This window comes from Podarcis erhardii (assembly GCF_964252035.2).
Source record: "Podarcis erhardii genome assembly, chromosome: Z".
Lineage (NCBI taxonomy): Eukaryota > Metazoa > Chordata > Lepidosauria > Squamata > Lacertidae > Podarcis > Podarcis erhardii.
This window is the reverse complement of record NC_138504.1, coordinates 20781901-20808076: the sequence shown is the minus strand read 5'-3', so window position 1 is coordinate 20808076 and position 26176 is coordinate 20781901. Positions and strand designations below refer to the sequence as shown.

The window sequence follows — 26176 nt, the reverse complement described above, 5'->3', positions numbered from 1 at the left end:
CCCTTGGTCTCCTAGAACTTGCAGAGTAATGAGAAGAGCAGAACAGAGGCCAGAGGTGCACAGCCACAGTCTGAGACTGCTTGGGAAACATCTGGGAGAGGAGGAGACTTAAAAAGGGTGGAAGGCCTTCAGTCCTGGCAACTGCTCCATAGGAGCAAGACCTACGGGGAAGTGTTGCTAAGTTGTATGCTCTTTCCTTGACTAAAGAGCTAACTTCACTAACAATGGAGTCATGCTTCTTTCACGCTGGTCTGCATCTGATTGCAGCCCTGAAAACCAGCCTGTAATATAGGATTCACTTTTAGACTGCAATACCCTCCCAGAGGGCAGACATGGGAACCTTTTGCAGCCTAAAGACCACATTTCCTTTTCGGTCACCTCCAGGAGGCCATATGCCATCCTGTGTACTGGATTCTACACTCATTCACACACACCCTCTCTGTCCTCCATCCATTCAAACAAGAGGTATTCTCAGATTTTTGAGGACTCATTCCAGCTAAGTGAAAACACCCAGGATGCAATGGAAAGTCAGGGACCCAGAGAGATTTATGGGGGCCAGGCAGAACTGAAGGGATCCATTCAGGCTGCTGGCCTGAGGACCCCCATGTCTGCTTTACACACCTTCTTGGGAGTAACTCTCAAGAAGGATGCACACTGTTCATGTAGCGCTATTCAGGTGAATGCATATGAGCATAAGCTGAGGACAGGATGTGCACATGTTTTTCAGACCTTCTTTAGCCTGATAGAGTGAGAGAGCTTCTTAAATGTGTTAGCAAAACTCTATGGTGCTGGATTCCCAAAGATGGGAAAGGAATCACCTTCACATTGAAAGGTCTGAAATGGACTCGGTATGGGTGGGGATGCTGAGGTTAGGGATTGTGTGTGGCCCCGCCATCCTCTCTACAGTTTAAGCCTGCATGTCTGAATAGGGTTTGTAGTTGATTGCACAAGCCCTAGAGCTGAAACACTGGTTGATATTCAACTGAGTTTTAAACATAGACCCACTGAAATTAATGAACATGATTAAGTTAATTTCAATGGATCTATTCTGAGTGTAAAGTTAGTTGAATGCCACCTGTTTAGTTTGATTAATCCATTGTTTTTAACTATTTAAAAAAGTGTTCCTGATTAAATCAGACAGGAGACCCCCCCCAAAAAAATTTGAAACCAATTTCATTGCTTTGTTTAACGTTTTTTAACAGGCCATTTCAGCTAAGGCTGTTCACACCATACATTTAAAGCATCCCCTACCAAATCCAAGGGATGGTAAATTTCTAAGGGTTCTGGGAATTGTAGTTTTGTTACAAGTAAACTGCAGTTCTTCTTCTTCTTCTTCTTCTTCTTCTTCTTCTTCTTCTTCTTCTTCTTCTTCAGGGTGTGTGTGCTTTAAATATATGGTGTGCGCACATCTTAATAATTTGGAAAGACCAATTTGGAATAATTTGGAATAATCTGAACAGACATATCTGGATTTCTTTAACTTAGTTCCAGCTATAGTAAGTCCAGCTCTGCCCTGCCTTCTTCTGCTTAAAAACAAAACGAACCATTGGGGAAGTAGAGTTGGTGTGTGCCATCTCCACTAGACCAATAGTGCAATGATCAATAGTCCAATAATCACAAGTTTTATTTTATATGTGTTACTTATTTTTTAAAAGGAAGAATTCAAACCTAACCTATCACTTCCAAATGGGATAAAAAGGCGTGAATATTGAATGAGCTCCAAGGTGCTTGAAGGATAACACAGCCACTCGTTTAAAAATTCAATTAACCTTATCTTTCTCAAACTTGATTAATAATCCTACAGATAAATCACTTTTTTAAAAAAAAGCTGTATTATCTTTTGAATATACTCTGAAACTAACAAACCTAATAGTGCAATCCTATGCTATCTACTCAGAAGTCCCATTGAGTGCAGTGGAACTTACTCTTAAGTAAGTGAATGTAGGATTGCAGCCTTATTTTATTCCACCCACCCTGGGCAAATCTAAGTCTTCTTTTGCAATGCTTAATTTATGAAATTCAGAGCGAGTGTTTCAACACATTATTCCTGGGAAAATGAAAGCGCAGCCGATACTTGCATAGCAAACCATTGGGTACTCAACTACCCCAGCAAACTCATTCAAAATGCACATCTGCCATGTGAACAAGTCATGAAAATAGTTTGTACACATCCAGTGTAGTGTAAAATCAAAGCCTGAGAACATCTGCAGTCTTTAATTTGCTCCGAAAGGCAAAAGCTGAGCATTTAAACGGTTAAAAAAAAAAAAAAAGACATCACAGCCACTAGAACAAGCAAAACATTTTTCCCCCTGCATGCATTCTTCTTTTTTACTATGCATCTCATTTCTGGTTAGAGAGCCATGACATTCTTGATGCAAATCAGAGTCAGGGATAGATGAGCAACTTGGGAATGGGGAAGACCAAAACTGCATTATGCCTGAGTCAGACCATCAGTCTATCTGCCTCAGTGCTGACTACGTTGTCAGGGTCTGTGGGGGAAATTTCCAGTAGTAGCAGGAGATGCTGGAGACTGAACCTGAGAACTTCTGCATGGAAAGCAGATGCTCTGCTACTGAGCTACGGACCTTCCTCTGAAGGGGCAGGGGCAGGGACCCCCTTCAACATAGAGAGGAAAGAGGAAGGAGGGTTCTGAGGCTTGCCTTCTGTCTAATTTGTTTTGACACACCATCAAAAGTTGGAGCAGGCAATGCCTTTTACCTGATTCTGGACTCCCAAGTGGGAAATTTGTGTGAGAGACTTGCTTCCATGTCAACCTTTTGGGGCCTGGGGACCCAGTGCTTCCCCCACCCCCAGGGGTACTCAAGGATACACAGTACTGGCACCTTTTCTTTTCTGGAAGAAAAGCACTATGGGGGCCCATTTGCAACCAGATAAATTGTTGTGCCTCACCACCACCAATTACAACACTGCAGCCCATTCTATCAGCTACAGTAGAATGCTTCTTTCAAGCCTAATTTAAGCTAGGTGCGAGGAAGGGGACCATGTGAGTGCTGGGAAAGGCCTCTGTGAGTGCAGATGGATGCCACGCTGATGAGACCTGGCTCCAAGGCTTCCATTAGCCCCTTGTTTCTGATCCTATGCCCTATTGCAATAGGAATAGCTGTTCTAACCCCTGATCTGCACTGTGGTCTAATTTTTCAGCTGCCCCTTACTTAACTAACATCACTAACGAAGCTTATAGATGGGCTTTCTCCAGAGCCCGCTTTGAGACAATGCCCTCAGCAGTGCTGTACGGCAAATTTACGCGGGTACCAATGCATGCGCGTCTCTGCCCCTGTATGTCTAATAAGGTAGAATCTGTCACTCACATCCTTCTATTTTGCGAATTCTATAGTGAAGAACGAGCTCAACTTATTTTGCCGCTTTTATCAAAATTTATACCCCTTCAACATTATTTGGAATCCTCCCCCGAAATTCTACGAAAATACCTTCTGGAAGATTCCTCAAGCTCAATATCATATGAGGTGGCCAAATTTTGCACTTTAGCAATCAGGAAGCGTAAATCTCTTTTGTTGAACGGCACACTGCGAAGCTCCCTTGTGTAATATTTTTTTTTTCTTGATGCTGTTGTTGATTTCCTTTTGTATGATCTTGTGGTGTTCTGTGTCACTGGCTTTTGCCGCAATAAAACTTGACTTGACTTGACTTGACTGTGGGGTGGAGTGTTAGCTTGTGGCAGACTTGGGTATGTAAGTGAGCTGGGCTAGAAGCAGGCAGAAGCGAGAGAGTGAGAGCTGTGCTTGATTTCTGCTTGAATCCAAGGATGTGGCTATAGAAGCAAGACTGAACCTGGATCCGAACCTGCTGGTATCTCCTTGTGTTCCAACAGGCCCTTTGTGCCCCACCTGGATCATGTTAAGGGAAAACCTGTTAGATTAGACTAATGGTCCAGCTTCCATCACGTTGGCTGAGGCGGGGGGGGGTAGTTGGCGTCCAACAAAATCAGGACTACCGATTCCTCTCTTCTGATCAGGCTGAGTAATCAGATTCAGGCTGAGTAGTCAGATTCACATTGGACAGGACTGAGGAAGTGATCTTCTCTGGACCTCTACATCTACAAAGCTGGATGCAACTCCCATCTTCCCTGTTGAATAGCTCTCACCATTGACGAAATTTCTCTTAATGGTTAGTTAATATGATTCCTCACCATTTCACCCATTAGAACTAGTCTGCTCCATCTTCTGCATGACAGATCTTCAGCTATTGGAAGAAAGATGTCACATCTCCTATGAATGTTCTCTTCTCTAGCCTAAAACATATCTAGCATCCTGCTTCTCACAATGGCCAACTAGATTCCTTAGGGCAGCCTATAAGCAAGATTGAAGGCCGCTATCTTTTCAGCGGTGGCTTTTGTCAGCTGTGTATGTAGAAATTGTCCCTGAAAACTGGGGAGGAGTGGGAGAATCTTTGTGAAGTTTATAAGCGTTGGGATCAACCTTAATAACTTTGGATTGTACCCAACTAAGTTCTACTCAGACCAGTAGTCACGTCAATTAATTTCAACAGGTCTGCTCTTTGTAGGGCTAGCACAGGATACAACCCATTACGATGTGACCTGGGACCATTCTTCCTTTTACTTCCTACCCCCCATTTTTTAAAGCCTCTCTCCACTCTGCATCTGTGCAGCTTCCTTGGCCATACCTGGAGTCTCAGTAGAAGAACACAATGATCTAACATTCTCCCATAGGCAATCCAGGAAGGGCAGATGGACGGGGAGCCTGTGGAGTTGGCAGAGTGCGAGAGGCTTTTCTTTTTATTTAAAGGAAAAGGTATAAAAGAAAAAACCCCATGGCCATATTTAGTTAAGCACCAACCTTCTGCCCCCTGAAAAATTCAACAAAATTATCTGCCCTCCCACCAAAAAAAAGCAAGAAGATAGCTGCTGTTTTTGTAGATGGCAAGGAGTTCCATGAAACAATTTGAACAGAACATCTACACAAAACAATAACAAAATAAAGTGACACACCATTTTGCATTAATATTCACAACCATAATGAAACATGGAAACATGCTTGCAAGCAAACCTTTAATTTCTTATACTAAAGTTCATTTCCAAATTAAAAAAAGAAAAGAAATTTTCTGTAGGAACTTCGTTCTGGAAAGCTCTTGGGAGCAAGCCCTCATTTTGGCTCCCGTATTGATTTGTAAACGTTCAAATATAATTGGGCTACATTCATGCTTTCTGATTTATGCATAGGAACAGCAATGGCGAAGGAAAAATAGGCAGACTCTCTCTCTTACCCAGCATAAATAACAGCTTAATTGCAAACGCCACAAGAACTACCTAGCGAATGAAATGAATTTGAGCCACCGTTTTTGTACAGAAAGGCTGTGTGCCATTGATACCTGCATCTTGCTTTACTGTGCTGAACGTAATTGTTATGTTTATGGAATAAACTTACTTTTGTGGCACAAAGCAATCACATAGGCTCAAGCACTGAAGGGCTGTATCACGGACCAATGACCTAGCCATCTCCCACCCAAACTGCATAATGATCATGAGGGGCATTTGTGGCCTTTATTAAGGAGCTGAATTTTAAAACATCAGTGCAGTGAGCTACACAGTAGCTGAAATGCTACCTGGGCTTTACACAACGCAATTTAAGCTCTGCTACCTGAGTTTGTCTACCACAGCCTGTCTCTTCTTACAAATATTAACTGTAAATATATCTGTTGCTTCATCCTGGATTTTCTGGGTGACCTTACACAAGTTATATGGGATGCGGGTGGCACTGTGTGTTAAACCACAGAGCCTAGGACTTGCCGATCAGAAGGTTGGTGGTTCGAATCCCTGCGACGGGGTGAGCTCCCGTAGCTCGGTCCCTGCTCCTTCCAACCTAGCAGTTTGAAAGCACGTCAAAGTGCAAGTAGATAAATAGGTACCGCTCTGGCAGGAAGGCAAATGGCGTTTCCATGCGCTGCTCTGGTTCGCCAGAAGCGGCTTAGTCATGCTGGCCACATGACCCGGAAGCTGTATGCCGGCTCCCTCGGCCAATAAAGCAAGATGAGCGCCGCAACCCCAGAGTCGGTCACGACTGGACCTAATGGTCAGGGGTCCTTTTACCTTTACACAAGTTACTTGTTTCTAGCCTCAGGCTCTTACCTGTAAAATGGGAATAGCAAGATAGCACCACTGGAAAAACCAACAAGAATGTAAAACATTTTTGCATAATGTAAGTGCTGTGCAAATGGTTACTAATTCTGACTTATTAGTTGGCTTTTTAGATTCAACAGCACAGAATCACCTCTTGTCCTTTTCTTCTGTACTGGATTCTTAGACAAATTGTCTTATATATTTACAAAGGCCAGTTTCCAACTGTCTCTCAAGGATGAGGAACATGTCACCTCCTAGATGCTGTTGGGGCTACCACTTTCATCACCCCAGTTGATTGGCCATGCTGGCTTGGGCTGATGAGAGTTGGGAGCCCAACAATACTGTGTGTGACAGGTTTCCCATTCCCACTCTAGGATAACCAAGAAAGAATATTAGTGGCTATGGGGTCTCTCAGAGGGCACTTGAAAAAACAAGCCTTGCTTCAGAGAAGTACTTTTCAACCAATATTTTTGGCTCAGTACTTTTGAGCAGCAACCAAGTAAACTTGTGCTGTCTTTGGGAAAAAACAAAAACAAATAGATGGTGAGAAATATAGCTCAGTTCTTGAAAGTGATTCAGTGAGCAGGCACCCAAGTGCTACCAAATAACCATTTCCAAGAAATCTATTGAAAGATCTATTTATTTTGCATTTCTACTGAGTATATAACAGAAAAGCTTAAAAACCACTTCTGTGATATTCTGCACAGCCAGTCAAACAAACAAACAAACAAACAAACAAACAAACAAACAAACAAACAGAAAACACTTGGATCTTTTCCTTTTGGTGAGCTTCTGCTAGCTCACTAACAACTGAATGTTCAGTGTCTAGTGCAGGAGTAGCAAGTTTGTTTCCCTCTAGATTTCAGGCTCCAGCTCCATCAGCCCCAACGAACATGGCTAATGGTCAGGGATGGTGGGAACTATAGTCTTGCAACAACTGAAGGGAACCACAGTGGTTACTCCTGGCCTAGCACCTACTAGTCTAACCCAAGAGCTGTTTTCAGTTAATGGAATTTTTCTCCACACTTCCTGTAGAGCAAGCTGAGTTCCATATATTGTGCTGCTGCTGACTTTGGCAAAACTGCAATTCTGTGGAATGACGGAATGCCTTATTTACAAACTGATAAACTGTATTTCCAGGAAAAATGAGTCAAGGATGGAGTTATGTTTCAGGACATAGCTTTGGACAAGACTCTCCTGTGCCAACTCAAATCAAGCTATTAAGCAACTCTGTAAAGTCCCGCTAGGATTGCTGGGGTTACATTTTGTGTATGACAAACTGGTTGGTTGGTTGCACTTTGGACTGGGTCAAGCTTCCCCAGACACCATGGTGAAATGAGTTCAGTCTTGGCCTTGCCATCCATTCACTCTTCAGAGGGTCTTTCACTCTCTTCAGTGCTTTTCTCAGGCAAAGTCTCTGGATTGGCCTCAGATGGATTACCAAACCCAGGATCTTCTGGCAGAGTCCCGTCTCCATCATAGATGATATCTTCTGGATTTGGGGGTGGTGGGCAGAATTCCTCACTGGGAAACATCTCTTGAAATATGGCCTCAGCCTATTTGGAAGGAAGCAAACATTTAGTTAACCTCTTTACTGGTTGAGATTACAAACCAATCCACATGCATATTGTGGTGTGTCCACAAGCAACAAAACCATATTTCACATCTGCCTCACCACCTGCTTGTTCACAATACTGCTCCTAAGAGATACCCAAGTACTTCCTTTATTCATTCATACTCATGTCCCCCTAAGAAACAGAAAAAGGAGAAAATGTGTGCATGCACATGCTTGGACTTTTTACTCAGATCCCTTGGAAAAGATGTAGAATTCATTTGAGCCTTGAAAAGCACACAGAGCTGAAAGAGGAAGTGGGAAAGAGTGTCACTCTTCCAACTTCCTCCTTCCACTGTATGTATTTTTCAAGGTAGAAAAAGGTTGCCATCCTTACCATCTCAAGACCAAGAAGGGCAGAGCGTTGGGACTCAAAGGCTTCATAAGTGCCAGGGGGAAGATAACAAAGGCATCATTTCACCTACCACCGAGTTAAAGATTAAGAGCTATATATATATATCTACAGTGGTGCCCCGCAAGACGGAAAACCCGCTAGACGAAAGGGTTTTCCGTTTTGGAGGTGCTTCGCAAAACGAATTTCCTATGGGCTTGTTTCGCAAGACGAAAATGTCTTGCGAGTTCCTGCGGGGTTTTTTCCCCTCCCCTCCCCCTTTTTCTAAGCCGCTAAGCCACTTATCTGCTTATCCACTAAGCCGATAAGCCGCTAAAAGCCGCTAATAGTGCTAATCCGCTAAGCCGTCAATGGGCTTGCTTCGCAAGACGGAAAAACCGCTAGACGAAGAGACTCGCGGAACGGATTAATTTCGTCTTGCGAGGCACCACTGTATATCTATCTATCTATCTATCTATCTATCTATCTATCTATCTATCTATCTATCTATCTATCTTTATAATTGTGGCCACAATACTGTCGTGGCTGAACACTTCTAAGTCCCACTGATTTCACATGGAAGAGAGCTAAGTGAGCAGCGTATATTTTCACATTCTGATATCCAGATAGGACTACATAGAAACATTTTTAGCCATGTCTGTCCGAGTGAGCATGCAAGGATAACATGCACAACTTCTTACGCTCACAAGGCTATAGCAACCATTAATTTTTAAATGACTCAGGCCAAGTGAGAATATATGCAAGAAATTTTAAGCAGCTGCAGTTGCCCTCCCTATGGCCGTTATCAATGGGCTTTTTAACAGAACAGCTGACACAGCCTGAATGCTCACATCTGATCTGTATATTCAAAGGCTAATAGTAGCCTTAATTTTGTTTTACAAGGCAATAATTTGACTGGTAAGAGGATAAAAGATGAAGATCAAAGACTTATATTGGAAGCAGAAGGCTTCTGTGATAATATTAATAAATTATCTTTTCCTCCCTCCTTTTTTATATAAAAAAGATACTGTTGGAGATTTATTTATTTCTAGAACTGGGTGAACTCTAGCAAAATCTTCTTAGATTAATTTGGGGGGAAACGCCCAAGCTTCCTCCCTGCTTCCAAAAGACCAAGAAAGGTTGTTTAATATTTTTTTTGGGGTGGTGGTGGTGCAATTTGAAGGCTTGGAGAAATCACCTCTACCCACCTGTCTTTGTACAACACACTAACTGTCTCCATCATAATGGAACTAGGGTGGAAGAAAGGAAACAGCACAGACTAGGAGAGAGGAGGCTGTCTATTCTATATATCCTTCTCTTCTGCTGTCTACCTTTGCTCCATTTCTTCCCTCCTCCCACCCCCAATTCCTCAAACCCATATGAGCCAGCAGAAGAGGGTGTGGGAAAATATTTGTGCATATAAAAAGGGCCGATGAAACCACCCCATTGTCGGGCTAGGTCATTTCCCAGTTCACATTAAGAAACTATAATTAAATGTCCCTGGGTATGGAAGTGAGAGCTGCCCATGGACAATCAATTGATATATCCAAGAGACACATAGCCCCCTCCAAACCCAATAGAGAAGACTCCTCACTCTCTGTAACTCAGCTCTTACTGTGTGAAGCATTTACCTAACAGCCCTGCTAATAGAAATTCCAAAGCAAATGCAGTTTAATGTTCCCATATGGCAGGCTGGAAGGGCCTAGAGCTAGAGAGAGTGGCTTAAGACAGCCCCATGGTGTATTTAACATTGAATACTGCAGGTCAGACTTCTTCATAACAATCCTGAATGGTTTATAACAATCCTAAAGTGTTCCCTATTTCTCCTATCCCCATTTAGCAGGTTGGGCTGTGAGAGTAGCATGCAACAACCTTGCAGTGTAGTTCACTGTTATATGAGCAGCAAGTGGGAGAGGGAGACAGTAGCTTAAGGCAGCGCTGCAATACAATACAATACACTGTGCACACAGGGCTGAGACTGATCTAGAGTCTCTTGTTTTTTAAGTTTTTATGCTTTCCAAATTTATGCATGTCATTAGTTTTACAATCAATTTAACATTTCAAAGTTTGACTTCCTTCCGCCTCTTTCTTCGGTTCCTGAAATTTATTTTTTAATATCTTCTGCATATCCAAATTCATTTAATTTGCTCATTAAATTATCTACTTTAAATACATATTCTTATGAAACTGCAGGTTATTACAATAATCCTGCTAATGTTTTTATCTGTTTGCAATGTATCTGTAAATATTCAATAAACCATTTCCATTCTTTTATTAAAAGTTTGTTATATTGATTTCTTATTCTTCTGGTAAGTTTCGCTAGATTGGTCTAGAGAAGTGGTTCCCAACCTTTTTTTGGCCATGCCCCACCTAAGCATCTCTAAAATCCCGATGCCCCCCCCCCCCAATGTATAATTCTTATTATTCAAAAAGTGAACTCCTATTCACATGGAGGAAGCCTAAAAGGCCATTCACTGTTAATAACTCATTCTCGAATTGCCTCCCCTTAAAAATCAAATGTGTGCCCCACATTGGGAGCCACGGGTCTAGAGTCTCAGTCAATCCCTCTGTCTCTCTCAGGTTGCAGCTCCCAGGCCAAGTCCAGCACTCAATTGCATACAGAAGCCTTGTGCTCCACTGGTACTTGCAACAGACATTGGTTGCAGTTCTAAAAGTAAAAAGGACTCCTGTCTTTGATGCTAGCTTGTTCTTTTTTCAGCCCCCTGAGTCACATCTAACTTACTTTAATTTTAATTAACAGGATTTATATGTGGTTTAATCATCCATAACCTCTAAGTGGTCTACATAAGCCAACACATGCACATTTCGTTGCAGAAACCCCACTTGCCCACAAACTGGCCCACAAAACAACATAGGTATTACAACCCTGCAGTGTACCATCACCCTGAAAGTTCCTCAGTCAAAAGCTGAAAAACGTGGGACACCTCCCTTACCTGTTTGACAGCACAGTCATTTCCCAATGCGTTGTCTGGCCCAGAACAGACATAGACGTTGGGAGGCAAATTGGCATAGGATGTCCTGTCTACACCAGAGGAGTCTCTCATGTTGAAATATACCGACCAGAGAATCTGAGGCTTTTGCCCTTCTCCTGCGCCTTCACTTTCTGGAACAATGGGGGGAAGACTTTACTCACCGGAATTAAAATGCAGCAAGACTTATACAGTACAGCAAAATGTTGGAAAGGCAAATTATTGGAGGTTGTGCTCTAGATTCTCCCACCTTCGGGGATTATGGATGAGGCCCTTTTGTTGCTGGTACCCTGATTGTGAAATAAGTCTCTCTGAAATGGATATCTGAAAGCATCTGAAAGCCCCCCTGCTTCTGGTTATTAAATATGGCTTTGTGAAAATGTGGTTACTTACAGCTGCATACAGTGAACAACTTACAGCTGAATACAGTGAACAACACATCAGACTGATTAATTCAGGGGCCCATGGGAATCATAGAGTTCCTTGAGATAGTTTTGAACCTCAAACTGGGTAGAAAACCATATTCAAGGAGATTTAGAGCATCTCCTAGAAGGGGTTTCACTCAGAGCAGAGAGTGTTCATGGGCACTGAGATCAACTAAGGAGGACGAGCCCACTGCTTAAGCACTCCAGTATGGGTTTTAGGGCTCAAAATGGAACCAAGGCGACACAGGCTGTTATATACAGCAAGCCACAGACTAGCACGCCTTCAAAACAATGGAGGATACCAGCCTCTACTGCCTCAGGAAGCAGTGGCTGACCTTATACACAGGATCTTACTTAGGTGGTATCTTCCACACACAAAGCTTTTCAGGGTCCCTGTACAGATGTGTGTGTATAGAATTCTGTAGCAATGCGGGTGGTATGTTGGACTGAGAAGATCTGGCTTCAAATCCACACTTAGGCATGAAGCTCACTAGTCAAGTTGTGGCCAGTCACTATGGCCCCAATTGCACATCATATTAAACCATGGGTTATAACAAACTATAGTTTAACATGAACAAGCAGTGTGCTAGTACACCCTGCTCAAAATTTCCTGTGGCACATCTCCCCTGCTCTGCCATGTCACAGACAACACAAGCACACCTGTATCATCTGAACTTGGGCTCTTGTTTCATATCCCAGACAGAGAGACCATGAGCTGTCAACCAGGATTTGTTGTTGGCTTTCTGTTTGGGAATATTAAGTCTTGCTGCTCTGCATTTTAATTATGTGTACACGACTGGGAAAGAAGCAGTAACCAACCGTGAGGCTTTTAAGGCAGGGAAGAGGGGGAAACACCCCCCCTAAAATAAAATTTAAAATAAATGCTATGCTCACATTGCTTAGAAAGAGAGAAGCCTTTCATAATGGATAAGAACAGAGGTTTGAAGGTATTTTTAAAAGGCAAGCACAGGACAACTAATCTCTCTCGCTCTCTCTCTCTGTGTGTGTGTGTGCCATGTGTGTGTGCCATGTGTGTGTGTGTGTGTTTAAACAGATGTATAATGACTGTTCTCAAGGAGAGAGCAGTTTACCTTTTCCAATCTATTTGGAAGGGATAATCAACCAGCATAAAGCCTGACGCAGTGCATTCTTTTAAAAAATTATTAAAAGTTCCTAGTACTCTTAAAAAAAAGAAGTTACTTCTTCCTCATTTAGGCAAGAAAATGAATAGAGTCCTCTTCTTCAGGTGACTTTGCTTCTCTGACCTGCCATGGCCCAGTGCTCACTTTATCTGGTGATTCATTTTCAATAACTCCAACAGTATTTGTTCTGACATTTTAATTAAAATATGACCACTACCTCATCTTGATGATAAAAAGGCCTATGTGTCAGTGAAAACTAGCTTCTCAGTGCCTCAGTGCACCTGAGGACCCTCCTGATCACAGAGTTCCTCCAAAAGAATTTCAGGCAGCTTCTAAACAATACATCACTTCAAAACCAGATCACTTTAAGCATTAAGATTAATGTTAAGAAGGAGGCAGGAGGGAAAGGACAAGATGATGCTAAGTGGCAATCTAACCACTTTTTCGTATTCCGAGGTGTGTTTTTTTTCCAGATCTGTACAATGCTGGTTTGGTTTCAGGTTGTTTTTCTCTCTAAGTTAAATTACGGGAGATGAATTGGGAGCAATAGAAAATGGATTTGCAGTGTTTATATGAACCGTCTCTCTGGTCTGCTAATGGGAGTTGAAAAAGTAATACCTGCATAAATAAATAAATAAATAAATAAATAGCCCTACAAATTTATAGTGTAATTTGTTGTTATTCTGCATGATTAAGTCCCATGGCACTCCAAAGCAAGTGCCTCCCCAGACAATACTGAACCTGGACAGTCACCAAAGGAGGACCATGGCACACCCAGAGATGCACATAGAACTAGCTTCTCATTTTGTCTGATAAAACATAAAGTAAATTAAAAAATGCGCACACATAATCAGCCAGGCTTTTGACGTGATTTCTGATACTTAAGTGGTAGAATGGCTGTCAATCAACTTGGGCTGAGAGAGAAGATTGTAAAGCATGACTTTTGTTTTTTAAAGTAAAACAAAACAAAGCATTTACCTGTTTCTGTACTTTCACTGAACAACTGGCCCACAATAGGCTCCAAATCTTCTTTAGCAGTTTTAATGGACAAACAAGTTAAATGCACCAAATCTGTTGGAATGGGATAGAAAGGCACTTTTAGGATCCTCCACAGCCTGGCATTCACAATTTTGACTATTAGTGTTAAAAGTGTAGGTCAGCTTGGAACTGGGCTGTATCACGTGGAGACAGTGCAGCGTTTATCAGGTCAGTCTTCTTCTGGGGCGAAGAAGCTGCAACTTCGTTGGGACAACAACTTTCAATGGCAGTGATATGGCATGGTAAAGTTCCTCACTGCACTAAAATGTGGTCATGTGAATCCACCCTGAACTGCATTTAAAATTGCACATAGCTTTGTAATTTAAAATAATTTCCAACCCAGGTGACAACAATTAAAAAGAAGAAGAAGCAAGCACCACCAACTGAAATCAAGTCATGAGTAAAATACCTTAAACACTATTTCAGCTATTAATATGCAAAAATCAATCTTTGTCCCTCCCCGCTTTCTAAAAGAACTGGATAAGCCTTTTTTTAAAAAAATACAACCAACAACAACAACCAACAACAACCTCTCCCTAAAAATTTCAAAGAAAGAAGCTTGCATTTTGAATATGAGCAACAGAGAAGTTTCGAATGCTGAGTCTGGCTACTGCTATTGCATGCCTCAATAGCATCCAGTTCCTCTACCATCTGGGACAATTCCATCGTCTAGATTCCCTTCCAAGGTTTCCGAGAGCAGGGTCTCCAGAAGTGATCATCACAAATAAGAAGGCTCTATAGACAGCAGAAGAAGAACCTTGCCTATCTGATCCAGTACTCTGTTCTCAAAGTGGCCAGCCAGATGTCTAAAAGAAAACTGCAAGCGGAACCTGAGCATAACACACACTCCCCACCTGCAATTTCTTCCAGCAACTGGCATTCAGAGTCATACTGTGACAATTGGAGGTAGAACTACAGCCACTGTGGCTGGTTGCTGCACCTCTGTGGATGCTCCCCCAGAGCATTATAATCATTTTTTAGGTTAAAAAAAACCCCACACCTGTCCACACTCTAAATTTGAGATTTATCTTGATTATTTTCTTTGCTTATTTTATCATTTGAGTTTTTGGAATCAACATTTTAATGCTTAACTTTTATTATTGTTTAACCTATTCTAACCATATGCCTTCAGAATTCTTAAATAATAAAAAGGAGTGATATAATTTTAAAAATAAATAAATAAGCAAATGCAGAGAAAACTGAAGCATTTGCTCTTTTGTAGAACGTTTGCCATAAAATCTTTTTTTTCTATTAAAACCACGATAATTGAAGTTCACTTTAATTTACTATATAATTATCTGATCACATGTGATGTTACTGCTATAAGCCATCAGCAAGCCCCTCCCTCCCGCCTTGGCAGTGTGTCTCTGATGTAATTGGGTTTAACTAAATTAGTTATACAGTGCATCAGCCTGATGGACTATATGCTGATGGACTATATGCAACTGGCCGAGATGACCGGCAGAATCCGTGATCTGGGAGAAGAGAAGTTGGAGGAAGACTGGGAGAAATTCAAGATGTATTTACAAAAACATTGTAATTTGGTTGAATGTTAAGAAGGATGCTAGATTATAAAAAACTGGTCACCACTAAACTAGATTTAAATTTGATGATAAGTGAGACTAAAGAAAATATAAAACTTTTTGGAAGAAGCGCTAGATTATATGTGTGAGTGGACATGAGATTGTAAACAAGTTGATAATTTGTTTGGAAAAAAAATTTTAACGATGTAAATGGGAGCGGGAGACGTGAGGGAGCCCAAAGAAGTGATGAAATTGTTGTGAAAGAAGTAAGATTGTTTATTATGTTTTATATTTAAAAACCTTAATAAATATTTATATAAAAAAAAAATAAATTAGTTATACAGTGTGCCACTGCTGGTCTTTGAGTAATTCATTTAGGGCTGGGGAGGACACCCTGTCTGTATAGCCTAAGGCAGTGGTTTCCAATTAGCTATGTATTGTGGACCCCCTGGTTTTCAAAAGCCAAGCCATGGGCCCCCCATTTTGATATTTCTACTGTACTTTTTGTTATGTGAATGGTGCCAAGGCCCCCCTGGATAGGTTACGTGGACATCCTGGGGTCCATGGACTACCAGTTGGGAACAACTAGCCTAAGGGAAATCCTACATCAGTCATACTCTGGGTATACCCACTGAAATCAATGGAAAGAAGAAGAAGAAGAAGAAGAAGAAGAAGAAGAAGAAGAAGAAGAAGAAGAAGAAGAGTAGTAGTAGTAGTAGTAGTTTGGATTTGATATCCCGCTTTATCACTACCCTAAGGAGTCTCAAAGCGGCTAACAATCTCCTTTCCCTTCCTCCCCCACAACAAACACTCTGTGAGGTGAGTGAGGCTGAGAGACTTCAGAGAAGTGTGACTAGCTCAGGGTCACCCAGCAGCGGCATGTGGAGGAACGGAGACATGAACCCGGTTCCCCAGATTACGAGTCTACTGCTCTTAACCACTACACTACACTGGCCCATTGATTTCAATGGGTCAACTCTGAATATGACTAGTGTTGGAAAGTGCTCTCAGTACTTAGGGTACGAGGAAGGGAGTTTGGTTCCACTCAGCGGGCAACATCAATTACATGCCTGTCTTCTGCACCATGTGACCCAAGGTCATGTGTATCTGCATGCTTATCTTGCTTAAATGAGTGGAAGAGATCAGCCATGTTAATAACCATTAATAGCAAACATCCAAAAAATAAATAAAAGGAAAAGGGGAAATATTTTTTATGCTTTGTCCAAAATCCAGACACAATTAGATCATGACCATGCCTTCATACACATCTGGCCAACTCACAGATTGTTTCATTGCATTTCTTAATTATAGATGTTTGTATTTTCATATGCTTGTGTAATTATATACTTGTAAACTGCTTAGAAAACTATTTTGGCACTATGTGGTAAATATATAAATAAATAATAGCCAGGTGGAGATTTGAACATGGAACTCAATGTCCAAGCTGAAAGCTATATTCATGACAGCACAATGACAATAGCAAACAGTTTGTAAAATGGAAAAAGCATATATGCTAACTTGGGGGGGCGGGGACACTGCACCCATTGAAGCTAAAGGAACACTTTAAAAATGTTTGAGAACAGCCATAACCAGATGGGGCAAGCAGGGCAGAGGAATGTGATGGGTGTTTACCCTCCATTTGGCAATACAATTGTAAACTCATTGACTAGAGAAGAAAAGCTAAGTGCTAATGCCTTGCAGATATGGGCTTCCTGTGGTGTGCTATAATAGAGTTTTTTTTATATATATAAAAATTAGCTAACCACCTGTCATTTTAATGAATGAGCATTAGCAGTCCAATTGACCTGAAGTGTAAATACATAATTATAGACTTTTTAATAAAAGCTTATTAAAGTGATTTTTAATAACAAAAGGTGGTAGTGGGGAAAACACACAAAGTCTATAGGCAGATCATAAGAACAGCTACTTCTCAAACTAGTGCAGAACTTCCTTAGTTTTCATTGTTAGCAATTTATTAATCTTGGAAAGTGGGTGTCTCAGTTCAGTTTTTTGGGACACACAATGAGCAGGTTTGGTGTGAGCTTGTGGCATTTTGAGACAGCAGCTGATGACACACTACCTGGAAAGGTCCTTAAGTGATACTTGCCCTGTCTCCCCCACACACTGTAAGCAACTGGGTATGAGAAAGGTCTCTCCTCTCTCACTAGTTATTCCAACTTCCACCCCCCCCATCCCATTGTGCAAGCAGGATAGTTCTACATGTAAAATGAACCCCCCACAAGGTCAATATACCAGCGATAATACAGAAGTTCTATTTTTTAAAAAAAAATTCCCCAAGCAACTGGAAACAGTTATGTTTTAGACCCCCTTAGTTTATTATGTTCAGAGTAGAACCTTAATAGTAAACGTTCCGTTGTCAAGAAAAGGCAAATGGATAGGAAATTAAATTGCCTGGGCAAGTATTTGTTCCAACCTTTAACATCCGCATTTCAATGCAGTTTATTTGAAAAACCTTTCTAATAAGGAGATCTCTTAGAGGAAATGCCACAAAGCCCTTTTCAGGAATGTCATTACTTTTCTATACAATATATTATATACTGTTAAAACACAGAAATCATCAAAAAACTTTATTGCTGTATTAACAAGGTCCCATTTCCTTTAAGCTATTCTTATGCAAATACATATATATTAATCTCATTTACTGCTGCTACATTTTGTAGCTGCAACCATTTAAATAGGTAACAGAATTGGCTACATATTGGGTTTTGGCCTGGCAGATAAAGGGCTTGGGAGATTGATGCAAACAGAAGATTGCAGAAATACTGGGGATATAGGATAATTTTATACTGAATCTTCTATCAAATTTCTCCAAGTTTTGCAATGCAATTCTCTAAGTTGTTCTTGTTGGCATCTGTTTGTCTCAACAGACAACCGAGTGTGCCTCCAGAGGTGAATTCAAACTGCTGCATTAGCAGCACCAAGCTGACCTCCCTGGAGTGCTAGCCTGGGCAGTGTGTGTGGATGTCCTGAGATGCCCAGATGACATGTACCAAAGGAAAGCAGAGCAATATGTTTGGCAGCAGCTTGGCTGCAGGAGTTGCCAGAAGGAGGCATACAAGGCGCCATCCAAGCATCTTAGGGACTCCACTCCAGATTTGTGTAGGGTTTACTCCTGAGCCTTTTCTACTCCCAAAAGAGAAGGATCCAACAAGGTTTAGGATAAGAGTTTTCCTTCTCCTAGATGGGCTTCCTTCCCGGGTTGACAAGCCCTATCTGCCCCTCCATAGCATGTGCAGAAACTGTCTTCTTGACCACTGAACCCACAATCAGTCTTGACCGCTCAATCCACCAGAGCATGTCTTTGCATGCAGGGGAAGTCTCTAACTCACCGAGGGTTTGAGACCCATCAGCTACCCTCACCTGGTCTAGCCGGCAGGTCAAAGCTGTTCCTGGTGTGTGGCTGCTGTCACATGCTGACTGTTTGCAGGAGCCACAAGTGAGAGCTGAGTGCAAGGTGGGGACCAAAGGTGGACAAACCACCCCAGAAGGAGCATGGTGTGTCCCCCACCAGAGGTACTACTTGCTCCCGTAATACCCCAAGTAACGGGCACAAAAATAAATATACTAGAAAAAGGATCCAAAAAAGGGTATATAAGTGAAAACAGCAGACAAAAATGCAAGGTGGGGACCAAAGGTGGACAAACCACCCCAGAAGGAGCAGGGTGTGATTTTCAGGATAAATTTTTATATAAAAAAAGAATTTGCAAACAAATGTGGAAAACTGAATTTGAAATTAGAAAAAAGGGAAACAGAGAGAACCTGAAATTGACAGATTTGCTCATCCCTAAGAACACACACAGAGGAATCTATGCCAGAGAGCAGCTGTTGGTGACAGGTTCCTGGAGTGTATCTACTGCTGTATCTACTACTAGTACTTGCAAGTCCCTTTCACACCAGTGTAAGTCAGGGCAAATATGCATGCTGCTATTAAGCATGTATTGGCTACATTCCTGAAATTTATAGGGTATTTGCCATTCCTACTGAGAGTTGGCACTTCCTTTCTTGCCACAATAACAAAGAACAAAGTCAGAACATGTACTCACATGTATTTTTCATGCATGTCATGGTTGAAGAACACAGTTCTATAAGGCAGACAGCAGGCTGACCTGGCTCCATAGGTGGGACAGTCAAAATGGAAATCTGGAAAGCAAACAAAACAGAATCTCTTTAAAAAGTCTTCCAAAAGAATCCATCTAGTAGTTCTTTGCAGGCTACAATGCAAGGCCCTTTTGCCTTTGCACCAGCATATTTAGCATATTATAAACCCAAGTCTGCCAAAGCGCTATTCAAAAAGAGACTGAGAGATGTTTGCCCCTGCTGCCTAATTATGCCTATTTTATTGAAAGCCACAACCACTGTGCTCTTCTCAGTGGTATGCTTTGCTTAAGAAAAGTGCAGCATTTAGATTTCAACAATAAACAATGTCTACTAAGGAAATGGCCACTATGGAAATGTGATTGGAGGCACTGTATTTGTTCACGTGGGATGTATTTGTAGAGGTGGAACATATCCCTTGCTCTACAATTGATTGTCCCATCCAAAGTGAGACTAGAAATAAATAAGAATAAGAATAAGAATAAGAATAAGAATAAGAATAAGAATAACTTTTATTTGTTTCCCGCCCTCCTAGTCAAGTAGCTTCATCTACATTGGCTGCAGAGATTTTCCAAATTTAAACCAGGCAACTTTATATGCATACTTATGTAATAGGATTATTTTATCTAATTTGCAAAGCTGATCTGTAAGGCTGATCTGTATACTTGTTCCTGTTACAACCTACAGTTTATAGTTTTAGATTTGGAAGTTATACAGAGATGCAGTGGGGTGTAGAACGTTGACCTTGAATCCGGAAGACATTTGTCCAAATCCTCACTCAGCCATGAAGCTCACTGGCAAATTTAGGTCAATCATAGCCTTAGGTCAATCATAGCCTAGGTCAATCTACCAATAGGGTTGTATACTTGGATGTGATCCCATTGTAGTTTTACAACAACCATGGCCTCTTCCTTCAAGCAACCTGTTGTTTGTCTGGGCCTGGTATGTGTTTGGATGGGAGACTGCTTGGGAACCCAAATGTACATGCTTGAAGACTACCATGTTGGAAGAAAGCTGGAATTATAATTTCAATAAAATAGAGATCCAAATATAAATGAGATATATAGATTATGTGCAGAGAAGTGGGACCAGATCTCTAACTTGATGTTTATCAGCTCCATCTATCTGTTAGGCAGGTTAGATCCAGGTTAAGTTGTTGTGTCCAACTTGTTTCTTTGATTTCAATGGGACTAAAGTATGATTAACTTAACCTGGATCCAACACATAACCTTTGCTTATACTTAAGAATTAACTTCATTGATCAAGCATCTATGATCTTGTTTGTCCATTTCCAAGTATTGAGCATTCAGACTTAAAAACTCTCCTGTTTCCTGGCAAATGCGTCTAATGGTGACAAAGGCACTTAAATGGCTTTACAATGAATGGAAATTGTGATTGAAAATACAGTCACAAGCAAGCAGCTGTTTACAAGGCAGAAAGTTACCAATGCTTAATGGATATGCTAACCTGCTGATCTGAGCTTGCCTTCAAAATCGACCGATCAGTAATGAGAACTGCTCTGGAGATCTGCCTGTAAGTGAATAAAGCAATTATGGTCTATCACCAAAACATAAGAAGAAAGCAGCCATATGGATTCAGGGTTTCTCTCTCTCCAAAAATAACTATTACCACCATGAGAAACTAACATTCCACCAGCTTGCACATTGCTAATGACACATTTGCATATGGCCAGCTTAACTAAGAAATTAACAATGACTCAAGTGCATGCATATATGAAGGCTGCCAAATCTGACTCTTAATATTTATCAAGTTATAATGAATATACTCAGTACTCCGTATGGAACATAATGTTTACTTCACCCATCACAGAATCACTCTAATAGCAAATTGTTTTAGAGTGTAGAAATATGCAAACACATCAACCAATACAGCCAATGACTGAGAGCCAAAGAGCTGTGCAGCTAGTGGGAATACACCTAGAGGCTTTGGGCTTATGTTTCTCCCACAACACGCCACACGGCAAACTACCTTTGAAATGACATTCAACAGCAGCTTGCAGTAAGGTGTAGGATTCTGATGTATTTTTAAAATTCCTCTAGGCCAGAGGAAGGGAACCTGTAGCCATCCAGGTGTCACTGCATTCCATCTCCCATCCGCCCCTACCAACATGGCCAATGGTCAAGGATAATGAGTCTTGGCATTCAACAACACCAAGAGAGCAGCAGGTTCTTCATCCCTTATGTTCACCTAAAATAGCTATTTGGATCTTTGCCACTACAAATATGAAAAGAATAAGAAATTTATAAATGTGGAACCACTGCCAAATGACAAAAGTAGGAGAACCTAAGGCCAAGGGCACTTCTGCCACCACCAACTGAACAAAAGAGAGTGTGTGGAGGGCGCAAGAATCTGCTGGAGTAGTCTGCTACTATTAGAAGCTGCTGCAGATAGAAGTCATGGGTCTGTGTGCTGTTGATCCACATGGAGAGTCACCAGGGTTGCATGTTTTATTCTATATTGTGATATACATAGAACATAGGAAGCTACCTTATAGAGTCAGGCCATTGGTTCTAGCTCAGTACTTGTCTATACCAAGTGCGAGAACATTTCACCTTCCAAATGTTGCTGAACAACAATCACCACCCCTGGTCATTGGCTACACTTGCTGCAGCTGATGTGAGTCGCATTTCAGCAACATCTGAACAGCCAATGGTTCTCCAGGGGGTTTACACTGATTGATAACAGTTCTTCAGGGTTTCACATAGGGGACATTCCCAAGCCTACCTGGAGATGCTGGAGATTGAACCTGGGACCTTCTGCATGCAAAGCAAATGCTCTACCACTGAGCTACGGACCTCCTGAATAGTTCCTGGGCTTGTGACTCTGCCTACCATGCTAGCCTTCATTTTTCTCTCACCAGGAATGACTAGAAAAACTCCCAAATCAGGCTGTAGATTTGCTTGGTCAACAGCAGTATTCACTGGATCATGATTATGGTTCCTGGGGCTCACTACACAGCTGCTTTCAGCTCAGCTCTGCCATCAATGAAGTGTACAGTGGTACCTCGGGTTAAGAATTTAATTCCTTCTTGAGGTCTGTTCTTAACCTGAAACTGTTCTTAACCTGAAGCACCACTTTAGCAAATGGGGCCTCCTGCTGCCACTGCACGATTTCTGTTCTCATCCTGAAGCAAAGTTCTTAACCTGAGGTACTATTTTGGGTTAGCAGAGTCTGTAACCTGAAGCGTATGTAACCTGAGGTACCACTGTATATGGATAGCATCTTGCCAATATGTTAGTGAAGAACAAGCAGCACAACATAACTGAAGGGGGGCAGGACGGAATTGTGATTATTTGGCAATCAACATGGTGTTTCTCAAAAGACACATCAGACTAAGCTTCCTTATTTGATAAAATAATGGGCTGCATAGGCAAGGGGAAGGTATACCTCTGTAATTAAGATTCTTGGACTTCAAGCCATAATTCTGATCTAGTTCCATATGTTTTCTTTACTGAAGAGACTGAAACCACTGCCTTGGGGGAGAATCATGTAATGTGATGAACTTGAAATTGGCTGAACTTGAAGTGCACGTAAAGGAGGTGTGTGCAAAGGAGGAGTAATAAACAGCCTTATGACAGACTGGAAATGAAGACTTCTGCATGGATCAATAGTGGCTATCACATTATTGAATATCTTCATCTACAACGAGGATGAAGAATGAAGTGTATGTACCACATTTGTAAGAAATCCTTTTTCCCACAGTAGCCAGCCAAATGCTTTGGGGAAGCCCACAAGCAGGAGGTAAGTGAAACAGGCCTCTACTGCTGTTTTTTTCCTCAGTAACTGGTATTCAGAGGCATTTTGCCTGGAGATAGTAAACAGCCAGCATGACTTCCTCCAGGAGTTTATCCGTAAGAGCTTAATTAAACAAGGTTCAATAAATTTAATTGTTGTTGTTGTTGTTGTTGTTTTAAAAAAGAAAAGGCTAAGTTTTCAGAAAGCAAGGGGCTCTTTTTTTTATTTGGACATCACAATGCATTCAAAAAGAGCCCTGATGCACCAGACCAAAGGGCCACTTAGTCCAGCATCTCCATAGTGGCCAACCAGATGCTCTCCCTCATTCTTGCCTCTCAGCAACTAGTACAAGGCATGGTGCCTCCAGATGCAGAGGCAGCATGCCTATGAATACCAGTTCCTGGGAGACAACAACAGGTGAGGGCTATTGCCCTCACAACCCACTGGTGGGCTTCCCAGAAGCATCTGATCAGCTATTACTGAGAGATGTTTGCTTACTACCCCAAAAGCATGGGAAGCAGCAGCTAGACTCTTGGTTCCCGTTTCAGCTCTTCAAAGTAATGTTTGAAGCTGACCTAAAGTTCAAGCAATGATTGAAACTTTCCTTATAAATAGAGACAGTGAGCTGACACAGAAGGAAAGTGGGGGGAAGTATCACTCCTTTAATTACCTTGTTTTGGTTAAATACCTTCTGAAGCATCCAGTATTAGCCATTGAGAGAGAGAGGAGACTGGATCAAACAGGCCATTGGCTTGACCCTCAAGAGCACTATGGCAGCTTTTAAACATTCTTAAATAGCCATTAGCTGGCTACTAATTGCCTCAGCAAAGGTTAATGGCATAAATGAAGCAGAGTCAGGGAGGGGGTGAGGGAATAGGTGTAAAATGCAGGAAAGTTCAATTCTTTGTGCCTTCAAGAGGCATCTGAGCTACTCTGCTGGGTAACTGGTCCAGAACCTGAACAAGGACACAAATGCCAGGGCGAAATGCAATATAATACAAAGGAGTTTTTTTCTCTTAGTTGGAGGGCCAAGCTATATGTAACACATAAGATCAGATCTCCCCACGTTTTTTGTCAAAGCTTAAAGACAAATGCTCAGGGAGGTGCAATCCTTTCCCTTTCTGAGTTTCCCTGTCTGAAATCAAACACTTAGGTAAAACCTGCAGCTGCTAATAGCCTCAACAAGGAAAGAAGACAGGTACAGATATAAGTATCTGCCTTTCCCAACCCACCACTTCACCAGTTTACACATATGCATTTCCTTGGGAGATGCTATAAGCCCTGCTTTCAAGCCAATTTTAGCACATAGTCCTTTGCTTTGGGGATCTTGATAAACCATTGTTTTGTGTTCTGATAATGTACTGCATTAGGCTTGCATTAACCACCCACAGAACAACTATAAGGAGGAATTCTGCAGCTTTCACTTCCATTTTATATTAACCACAGTTAGCTATGTCATCTGTACCCCAAACTGCAGTTAATATTAAAATGGATTGTGGAAACGATACAACTTCAAACCACAGTTTATGAAGCTGGCTTATTTCAGCTAACCATAGCTAAGATTAGCCACAGTTTAGGGTTCAGATAATATGCTAAAGAGCAGCTTAAGTGGAACCTTCTGCTGGAGGGGTAAGAGGGTGGGTCATGAGAGCTAGTCTCATTTAACACCGTGGTTTGATGTTATGCCTGAATGAATGCAGTGCCTCTTGGGGCATGTTACACATAATTTCTTAAGAAGGAGGGTGTCTCCAGTACATGTATGCACAAGAGTAGCGAGTTAGGGAGTGGAACAGAAAATGAAGACATATGTAGGACATCTATACATAGCTTGCATTCATTTTATAGTAGTTCACATAGCACTATGTGACAACTGAAGACCTGGAATGGGTGATTGTAATGTTTAAGGCTGGCAGAAAGGGGCATGAAATACCTATTAGGTTTCTCTTCTGTCTTGATACGTACCTGTAGGACACATTTGCACAGGTTTCCTCTGAAAAGTAACTATCTTCCACAACAAAATAGCTGGCACTTATTCTTTGACCAAAATGATCAATGACCGCCTTGCACCTGTTAAGAGAAAGATGGACAGATAGAGGGGAAATCATTTTTTTTTGACAGGCATATTTATGAAAAGCAAATTGAGGAGGCCTTCATTTTATGCTTCAGGCAAGTTACTAAGCACTTTTTATTTTGAAAATCTTTAAGAAATACAAGAGTTGGAAGGGACTCCAAAGGACACCAAATCCAGTCTGCTGGTGACGAAGGAGACAAGCTGCTAGAATATCCCAGATAGGTGGCCATCCAGCTCCTGCTTAAATAATTCTAATGAATGAGAGTCCATCACCTAAGGCAATCTGTTCCACAGCTGAACTGTTTGCACCATCTGGGAATTTGTCCAAAGGTTTTGTCAAAATCATCTGTGCAGCACCCCTTTAAATATTTGAAAATGGCTCTCGTATCACCTCTTAATTGTCTCTTCTCCAGGCTATACATATTTAACTCTTTCAACCTTTCCATGTCGGACTTTCAGCATAGGTTAAAGTTGACTTTTCTGATTTTCAGGCAAAATGGTTTTATTGCAAGAAACTGATCTTAGTAATTGGGCTGTTTTTACTGCTTTATGTATTATTATTATTATTTTGTTACCTACTTTGATTTGATTTTAGAAAAGAAAGGCAGGCAATAGCTTATGTTTTATTTATTATAAAATAATAAAGAAAACAAATGCAAGTCCCATTCAATGGGCTTAACTATTTCTCCCTGCATTTGCCCAATCACTATGCTATAAACATAACCTACTAAAGTGAAATAATTAATGTATTAGAACATTTGATACATCGTGGCCGTGGCAAAGTTTCTTTCAGTAGTAATACGAATCAAAGATCAACATACCCATGTCTAAGCAAATAACGCTTCGGTCTCCCTTCCCTGAGGGGTTGTCTGTATGAATCTGTATTTTATTCAGAATCCATGTTATGGGTTGTTGGACCACAATAAAGATTATTATTATTATTGATACATCGTTTCACAATGACATATCCCATCATTTTGGAAGAGGCTTTTCTTTGAACACCTCCACCATGTACACTGTTTAGCAATGCAGGCAGCTCCATTGGGGGTAAATTAGA

The 26176-nt window shown here is 41.3% G+C and overlaps 1 protein-coding gene across 1 annotated transcript in view; it reads right to left on the bottom strand.

Moving 5' to 3' along the window:
* Window positions 1-5028: 5028 nt before the first annotated feature.
* CHM (CHM Rab escort protein) overlaps window positions 5029-26176 on the bottom strand; it is a 72243-nt gene continuing 51095 nt past the window's right edge. Inside the window, exons 10-15 of the mRNA XM_081848045.1 lie at window positions 25011-25115; window positions 20760-20823; window positions 19241-19337; window positions 13594-13686; window positions 11013-11182; window positions 5029-7671 (exon numbers count right to left, since the gene is read on the bottom strand). Of these exons, the coding sequence (XP_081704171.1) occupies window positions 7480-7671; window positions 11013-11182; window positions 13594-13686; window positions 19241-19337; window positions 20760-20823; window positions 25011-25115 (721 nt within the window). The 3' untranslated portion in view covers window positions 5029-7479. The remainder of the gene's footprint in view (window positions 7672-11012; window positions 11183-13593; window positions 13687-19240; window positions 19338-20759; window positions 20824-25010; window positions 25116-26176) is intronic.